At 45.1% G+C, this 9,352-nt stretch overlaps 1 protein-coding gene across 1 annotated transcript in view; it reads right to left on the bottom strand.

Annotated features, from left to right (window-relative positions):
• LOC136677302 (transmembrane protein 132C-like) overlaps nt 1–9,352 on the bottom strand; it is a 356,167-nt gene that overhangs the window by 67,022 nt on the left and 279,793 nt on the right. Inside the window, exon 5 of the mRNA XM_066654805.1 lies at nt 5,359–5,536. Coding sequence (XP_066510902.1) covers nt 5,359–5,536 — 178 coding nt within the window. The remainder of the gene's footprint in view (nt 1–5,358; nt 5,537–9,352) is intronic.

Consider the following 9,352-nt stretch of genomic DNA (forward strand, 5'->3'; position numbering starts at 1 on the left):
AGTGCCGAGATAAACACCCAGCTCAGAGAGAGAGAGAGAGAGAGAGAGAGAGAGAGAGAGAGAGAGAGAGGAGAGAGAGAGAGAGAGAGAGAGAGAGAGAGAGAGAGAGAGAGAGAGAGAGAGAGAGAGAGTCCTATTGTTCACTAAACTAAAGCCCTATTCAGAAGGGATTAGTCTTCTGAGGGGATCTAAGCTAATGTCCACAGGACGTCAGTGATGTCTATGATGGATTTGTACAGGATGAGATGAAAATAACAGAGAACGGAGTGGCTCCTCAATTAAAACACAATACCCTCACTGAGTGGATCAGTCACAGCAGAGCTACTGGAATTTTAGACTGTGTACTGTTCTGAGAACAGCTGCCCCACCAACAGTATCCAGCCCACACAGTTGTTAGTGTTCATAACTGATATTATGAAGAGTTTAAAGGTAACTTAATGAATCGGGCAATCTTTTGTCTGGACCTGCTACCAGCAAAAACCTCATTAACCTCGGGATATGATGGAGTACTCCTCCACTCTTTCTAAATGCTTTTCTGATGAGATTAAAGGAGCTGAGTGTTAGGATTAGACCAGCTTCAAGTTAGAAAGGGTGTCCACAAACTTTAAGGCATCAAATGTACTCAGGGAGTGTGTGTGTGAGTGTTTTGGCTAAAACCTCTATAACAAGCCCACAGCTGAGTAACAGCATTTTACTCCAGCCATAAAGCTGCCGCCACACACACACACACACACACACACACACACACACACACACAAACACACACACCCTTTCAGATCCAATTTCAGAGCATCTCTCCCATCCTCCTCGTGGCAAATAGCAGCTCCACACACAAACACGAGGCTGAATTACAGCAAATAATCCACAGCTCTGGAGGAACTCGGAATAAAAAGCTCCACACACACACACACGCGCAGATATAATATTACACACAAAAACGCAACACAAATGCACCCAAAATGTCTGAGGAACGTGGCTCAAGCGCTGACTTCTGAGGCCTGAAACCACTCGGCACTCTTGGAGCGTGTGGTCCTCTCTAACAAGCGCCGGTCATTACCACAGCCCTGAAAAAGGCCGGACATGAAAGCTAACACACCTGCTGATTGGCTCTTTCATCTTCAGACCACTTATGATTGGGTGTTAATGTGTGTGTTTGTGTTTGTGTGTGTGTGTGTGTCAGAGATGATGGAGACACCTAACACACATCAGAGCCAATTTACTCCCTGTCTCTCGCCTTTCCCCCACTACTCCACTGAAAGAAAACACTCCAAGAGCTCAGCATCGGCAGGAGATGCTCTGAAAGTTACAGGGCTACATCTAAGGTGCCATATTCCCCCTCTTCTCCACAGTTCTGTTTCTTAATGAAACGTCTGTGACCTGCTTTGGTCCAAACCCCACAGCAGTGTTCTCCCCCTGTGTAAACAGCCCTGTTCAGAACGCCTTTCAGCACCTGTTCCTTTAAATGATAATGAGCCGCTCGCTGTTCACCCCGACCCCGAGCGCACAGCAGTGAGGAGCGAGGAGCAGAAGCTCTGGTTTTTAGCCGTTTTCACTCTGTTCTCTTTCTTCTCCGTTTTTACTCAGTGCTCTTATTTCTCCGCGCTCGTTGTGTCTGTTTTTCTGAGTTTAACCTCGTCTTTGCGCTCTCACATAAACACGGGTCCAGCGCTGTGATTGGACAGACTCAGACGAGGGGGCGTGTCCAGTGCTGTGATTGGACAGACTCAGACGAGGGGGTGGAGCCATTCTAAAGTCTCTGCACTTGACGTCAGAAGCGGAGCAGAATCAGAGCGACTCGTTTTATCCTGTGTTTCTGACTCAGGCAGATAACAGAAAACTGACTGGGGTCTTGTTTCACAGTGTTTGGGTTGGTGGACTCCAGATTTACACTTTAATGTCTCTTTGAAAGGTGCTAAATGGTGTTTTGTTGAATGTGCCCTGGCCTTAATTGACCCACCCACTCCCTCTTCCCATTCCTCAGTGCTATCAGCGCTCAGTGGGGGGCGCTATAAGATGACGGAGTGTATCACACAGTATCACAACCCACACACACAGACTCTGCTGGAGATTTGTCGCTCAGTAGGGGGTGCTCTCTGAGAGCTGAGAGATCCCACCCCATGCTGGACACACACAGCTGACCTTTCTGAAGGTCACAGCAGGGTGTGTGTGTGTGTGTGTGTGTGTGTGCAATGAGGGTGGGCTGGAGCTGCTTGAGATCCTATTTGTGGTGCAAGAGTGGAAAAGAAAAGTAATGTGTGTTAGAGAGTTAATGAGTGTGTGCTCGTGTTTGTATTGCTATATTATGAGGCCCAAATTTTCTCTGAGGTGCAGAAAACTGGAAGTGTAAGAGAGGAAAATAAAAAAATCCTCATGAGGCTCAAATTTCCACTCAAGTGGAAAAATAAAACAGGAAAAGGAAAGTAATGATGTGTGTGTGTGTAATAGAGACACAGTGTGTGTGTATTTCTATCCTTACGAGGTCCAGGTTTCCACTCAGGTGCAGTAAAGTGGAAAAGCGCAGATGTCTGAGGTGTTTTTGCTGCTGTAAGTGTTTCACACACACTCCCCTCTGAGTGCTGAGGATCAGAGATGGATATGAAAATGGAATATGTTGAAATATAATATACTGTTATAAATGTCTGACATATTACACTGTGGATTGGGAGTTATTCAGTAATATAAGATCGGTAGGTGTGTGTTAGTGTGAGACTGGGTGTGTATTCCTATACTAGGAAGCCTAGGAATCAGCAGCTTTTAACACTTTAAATCCCAGATTAGTTTTAGAGACGTGGACCCCGCCGATCATTAAAAAGGAGTCTATTTCTGAAGGTTCTAGAAAACCTTGCTGGAACATTGCTGTGAGTGTCTGATGGCGGTCAGAGCTTCTCTAGTCTACACTTGGCATTGGGTGAACTCACACTCCCATTTAATTTAATTACACTGCACATTTCAACTGTGTGTGACACACACAAACTCATTTGTGGACATTTTCACTCTCTCTCAGTTTCTCACTGTCTCTCATTGTCCCTCACTGTTTCTCTCTGTCTCTCACAGTTTCTCATTGTCCCTCACTGTTAAACACTGTCCCTCACTGTCCAAAACGTGGAGTCTATCACTGTCCCTCATTGTCTCTTACTGTCTCTCACTGTTTCTCATTGTCCCTCACTGGTTCTCAGTGTTTTACCTTGTCCCTCAATGTTTCTCAATGTCTCTCAATGTTCAAACAGCAGATATCTCACTGTCCCTTACTGTCTCTCGCTGCCTCCTTCTGTCCAAACAGCAGAATTTCTCAGTTTCTCACTGTTTCTCTCTATCTCTCACTGTTTCTCAATGTCCCTCACTGTTTCTCATTGCCCAAACCCCTGAGTCCATCACTGTCCCTCACTGTCTCTCACTGTTTCTCATTGTCCAAACAGCAGAGTCTCTGATTGTCTCTCACTGTCTCTGACTGTTTCTTGCTGACTCTCACTGTATGAACATGGTCCTCACGGTCTCGAACCATTAACTGAAGACTCGTCTCCACGTCTCACGCAGGGTTTGAATGTCCACTGACCCTTATTTCATTAGAACTGTGTGTGTTTCCAGGACTCAGCTCTGAAACGCACTTCTGTTTACAGTGTGTTTCTCTTTAGAGCTCAGTAGTGACTCCAGTATCCAGTGGTGTCTCAGTGCAGCAAGATTCAGACTCTGATCCTGCTTCTCCTGGTGAGGAGGTGTTTTCTGAACTCGACTCTGAAGCAGATCTGTATGTTTCTCAGGAGAAGAGTGTCTGAGAGAAGCTGTGAACGCGCTGCACAGAAACACCTGTCTTTAAAATGCCCAGTCGGGATCACACCTCAGTTACATGTGTGTGTTCAAGTCCCACAGTGTGTTAGTGTTAGTCTGTAGCCACTGTGTGAGATGTAAGTAAAATGTAATCAGGTCGAGTACTGAGTGAATTCCCACGTTACAAACCAGTAATTACTCTCCATTCAGTCATTGATTAAACTTTGAGTTACACTGTTACTTACACTGTAATTACATATAAACACTCAAAGAGAGAGAGCGTGTGTGTGTGTGTGCGTGCACTAATTCACATGCCATTAGTCTTAACCCAAAGCAAAGAAATCAATGGTGGACGGCAGCTGCAGCATCCAGGATCCAATTCTGTTGAATGTGTGTGTGTGTGTGTGTGTGTGTGTGTGTGTGTGTGTGTGTGTGTGTGTGTGGTCTTCCATGTGAAAAATTAAAGATGTGACAGTGGCTTTAAGCTTGTTCATTTAACGTGGCATGCATAACGACCTCAGGCAGGATAGAAACACACACACACACACACACACACTGTTGTTAATCTGAACTCATACTGACTGTGTGACAAAAATCCGTCTGAGGGGCTTAACCCTCTGACCAGACACAGACAGACAGACACACACACACACACACACACACGTGTTTTAGCTCCAGTGAAACAGCAGGATTTGTGTGTTTAGTTCTGTGGTGGTCACCCAGCGTCCAACCGGAGAAAATCCCAATAATTGAACACTGCTGATCCAGCTGATCGACTTTATTGATCGATCCGATCATGTGAGATACAACGAGGCTGGAATGAACTATAAAGGGCACACGGTAAGGTGTGTGTGTGTGTTTATGTTCCTATGAAAATTATTTTTTTTTAAATTGTGCACTGTGAGTTTGTTCATAAAACAAAACTGGGACTGGACGGTGTGGTCAGTGGCCTTTTGACTGCATGGTCCCAACTCTACTGGACTCTACTCTCTGATTGGTCCCTGGTTGGTTTTCCACTCCCACAGCTCCCCCCTGAAATGTACCCGGTGTCATCTCTAACCCCGTCTCTAAGGGGAACAGTGGTCTTTGGAAACCACAACAACAGCGGTGGTAACGTTAAGCGGTGTTTACTCATGGTGTATCGGCGTGTTGTTGTTGTTTGGGACTGAACACAGCTCCGTCATCAGTTCAGACAGATCAGTAGAGTTTGTTCCTTCCTTGTTGCAGCGTCCAGCTCTCGCTGGATTCTTTCGTCGGCCACCGATCCAAGGAGCGTTTGAACCTCTTCAAAAGACCACGGCGTCATTTTACGAGCTGCGGTCGTGAGTCGGATAAAAACAAACGTTGTCGTCTGCTGGTCGTCTGCAACGCGTCTGCGTTGCGTGGCGTAGAGTGACGACTCTCTCTGGACAATCAGCGCTCTGCAAGGTTTACACGCCACGGTTTAGTCCCTACTCGACTCGCTCTGAACCACGAGAGAACAGCCACTAAACAAGAACCCGCTTCCAGAACCAGGACCTGATTCACAGCAGGAAAGTCAAGTAGAGTAGGGGCCATGCAGTGTAAAAGTGCCATAAGAGAGCTGTCTCCCACCTCTGCGAGAGGGACGATGCCCAGGACGTCTCTCTGGCTGATGAAGACGACACTGATGGCCTCTTCTGTCTCCCCGGTCGACGGGTACTCCACCCTCCAGCGAACGGCCTGAGAAACCTGCAGTGTGATGAAGTTATCCACCTCGAACTCCACCACCATCAGCTCATATGCCTCCGCCCTGAGAGAAAGAGAGAGGGAGAGCAAGAGAAAGAGAGAAAGAGAGCGAGAGAAAGAGAGAGAGAGAGAGAGAGAGAGAGAGAGAGAGAGAGAGAGAAAGAGAGAGAGAGAGAGAGAGAAAGAGAGAGCGAGAGAGAGAGACAGAGAGAGAGAGAGAGAGAGAGAGAGAGAGAATATGATAACTACCTCCATATTTCTACTGACTACACTGTAGCACTCTGTAGTTTTCTGCATACTTTGTTACCCCACCTCTTCCCCCCTGTGTGTGTGTGAGTGAGTCTTTTAAATATTTGTCCCACAACCAGGAAAAATATTGTCCCCCTCTCCCCCTGTTCTTCAGCGCTCAGGACCCCCACAGAGCAGGTGTGATGTGGTGGTGGATCATTCTCAGCGCTGCAGTGACACTGACGTGGTGGTGGTGTGTTAGTGTGTGTTGTGCTGGTGTAGAGTGGATCAGACACAGCAGTGCTGCTGGAGTTTTTAAACCGTGTCCACTCTCTGTCCACTCTGTGAGACACTCCTCCCTCGTTGGTCCACCTTGTAGATGTAAATTCAGAGACAGTAGCTCATCTGTCGCTGCACAGTGTGTGTCGCTCGTCCTCTAGTCCTTCATCAGTGACACAGGACGCTGTCGGCTGGATGTTTTTGGTCGGTGGACTGTTCTCAGTCCAGACACTGAGGGGTTTAAAAACTCCAGCAGCACTGCTGTGTCTGATCCACTCTACACCAGCACAACAAACACTAACACACCACCACCACGTCAGTGTCACTGCAGCACAGAGAATGATCCACCACCACATCACACCTGCTCTGTGGGGGTCCTGAGCGCTGAGGAACAGGGGGAGAGGGGGACAATACACACACACACTGTGACCTTTGATCTCGTCAGTGTGGAGGCCGAATTTCACCCCAGCTCTATTGTTTTTTAGTAAAAGGCGGCGAGTGATGGACGAGCGCTCACTGACCTTTCTCTCGCTCAAAATGAATTTTTCCAGTGTGTAGTAAATGAATCAATAAACAAACAGACAGCGCCCCGGATGCATCTCGCATCTCCGCAGAGGAGAGGAGGGAGGGACGGGGGACAGAGGACAGAGGGACAGAGGGATGGAGAAAAGAGGGATGGGGGCAAATTAGTTCTTCACACTGCAGGACTAAAGTGTGGAGGCATTGTTTCCCTTGTCTTTAAATGTTGGTTTAAAAGTACTGCCCACAGTGGAGGTTATTTCTCAACAGTTTCACACTAATGTCTCAGGAGACTTAACAGTGATCCTCCCGAAACTCTTCAGGAGCAACTGTGTGAGAAATGATGGAGTACGGCAGACAGAGTGAAACACCACTGAGACATCCGTCCAAACTCCAGATGAGACATAGGGGACATTCCTGGACTCCTTCACCCAGGAGACAGATCTGAGCAGCAGGAGACACAAGCTACAGTCTGTCATCAAGGAGACACTACTGAGATGTTACATACGTGAAAAGTTGTTAAGGAGACATGACTGAGATATTAAGGTGGAACCACTCCAATGTTAAAGAGGACAGTACTGAGATGTTAATGTGGAATTACTGAGAACTTAAGGTAGAAATAATACAGAGATATGAAGGTGGAACTACAGAGATCTTAAGGTGGAATTACAGTGATCTTAAGGCCTAACTACAGAGACATTAAAGTGGAACTAGAGAAATATTAATGTGGAACTACAGAGATATTAATGTGGTACTACAGAGATATTAAGGTGGAACTACAAAGATCTTAATGTGGAATTACAGAGGTCTTAAGGTGGAACTACAAAGATCTTAATGTGGAATTACAGAGGTCTTATGATGGAACTACAGTGATATTAAGGTGGAACTACAGAGATCTTAAGGTGGAATTACAGAGATCTTAAGGACTAACTACAGAGACATTAAGGTGGAACTACAGAAATATTAATGTGGAACTACAGAGATATTAAGATGGAACTACAGAGATCTTAAGGTGGAATTACAGAGATCTTAAGGTCTAACTACATAGATAGTATGGTGGAACTACAGCGATATTAAAGTGGAACTACAGAGATATTAATGTGGAACTACAGATATATTAATGTGTAACTACAGAGATATTAATGTGGAACCACAGAGATATTAATGTGGTACTACAGAGATATTAAGGTGGAACTACAGATATATTACTGTGTAACTACAGAGATATTAAGGTGGAACTACAGAGATATTAATGTGGAACCACAGAGATATTAATGTGGTACTACAGATATATTAATGTGGAACTACAGAGATATTAATGTGTAACTACAGAGATATTAATGTGGAACTACAGAGATATTAATGTGGAACTACAGAGATATTAATGAGGAATTACAGAACTTGATTAACATTTATGAAAACAGTTTAAATCTCATAAATAATCATGTAAATATATTTATTGTGCCCTACATTTTGGAGACATAAATTGTTTCTTTAAATCTTGGCTACGCATTCGACCTAAACGTCCATAGAGTGGACAGCGTGGACAGAGCGGTCAATACAGACTTTTATTTGAAGTGACAGTGAGTAAGACGAACAGACTCTGAGCTGTAATGGAGCGTCTATTACTGCAGCACACTGAGGAACTGATGGAGAACCTTCAGAACAGTCCGTCAATCTCTCTCTCTGTCTGTCATCCCCCTCTCTCTGTCTGTGTGTCTGTTTCTTTCTGTCTGTCTTTTTCTCTCACTCTTTCTTTTACTCCTCTCTCTATCTATCTCTTTCTGTCTCTGTCTCTCTCTCAGTGTATCTCCCTCTCTCTCTCTCGCTCTCTCTCTCTCTCTCTCTCTGTCTGTCATCCCACTATCTCTCTGTCTGTCATCCCACTCTCTCTCTGTCTGTGTGTCTGTTTCTATCTATCTCTTTCTGTCTCTGTCTCTCTCTCAGTGTATCTCTCTCCCTCTCTCTCTCTTTTACTCTCTCTCTCTCTCTCTCTGTCTTTCTCTGCCTCATTCTCTCTCTCTCTCTCTCTCTCTCTCTCTCTCTCTCTCTCTCTCTCTCTCTCTCTCTCTCTCTCTCTGTCTCTTGTTGATGCTCTGTCTCTCACCCAGTGACTGATGTAATGTTGCTCTCAAAAGGATCAGTGTCTGACATCATTCATTCAGATTCAGACAGCGATCCGCCCATCATCAGCCACCCTGCAGACCCACACACTTTAGGCATGAATAAGAGGATTAGTTGTTTTGTGGTAAATTAGACAAAGAAGAACAAAGGGAAATGATTTGCTTCAAAAGACAGAGAACAAATTCACAACTGATTCAGAAAAAATGACTCAGCGCATTGAGGAATAATCTGGGAATAACACTGAACATGGAATAATCCAGGAATAATAACTGAGAAATATTCCAGAGATTCTGAAATAAATGCTTCACAAATGAACTGTCTGAAAACTCTAGACTCGGCTGTGTGTTTGTTTCTTTAGATTTGTTTATTTTGTTCAGTTTTGTTTTGTCAATCAGTGATTTCAATCCATCAAAATTAATTCATATAGATATTTTTTTACAACTGATGTTTTCACAAAGCATCTTCACAGAAGAAATTTTCTTGTTTAATTAAATTTGGCTTTGTCTGTTTTTCACAGCAGGTAGTGTCTCTGTCACAGCTCCAGGGTCCTGGAGGTTGTGGGTTTGGGTCCTGCTCCGGGTGACTGTCTGTGAGGAGTGTGGTGTGTTCTCCCTGTGTCTGTGTGGGTTTCCTCTGGGTGACTGTCTGTGAGGAGTGTGGTGTGTTCTCCTTGTGTCTGCGTGGGTTTCCTCCGGGTGACTGTCTGTGAGGAGTGTGGTGTGTTCTCTCT

The sequence above is a fragment of the Hoplias malabaricus genome, chromosome X2 (genome assembly GCF_029633855.1).
Source record: "Hoplias malabaricus isolate fHopMal1 chromosome X2, fHopMal1.hap1, whole genome shotgun sequence".
NCBI classification, from domain to species: domain Eukaryota; kingdom Metazoa; phylum Chordata; class Actinopteri; order Characiformes; family Erythrinidae; genus Hoplias; species Hoplias malabaricus.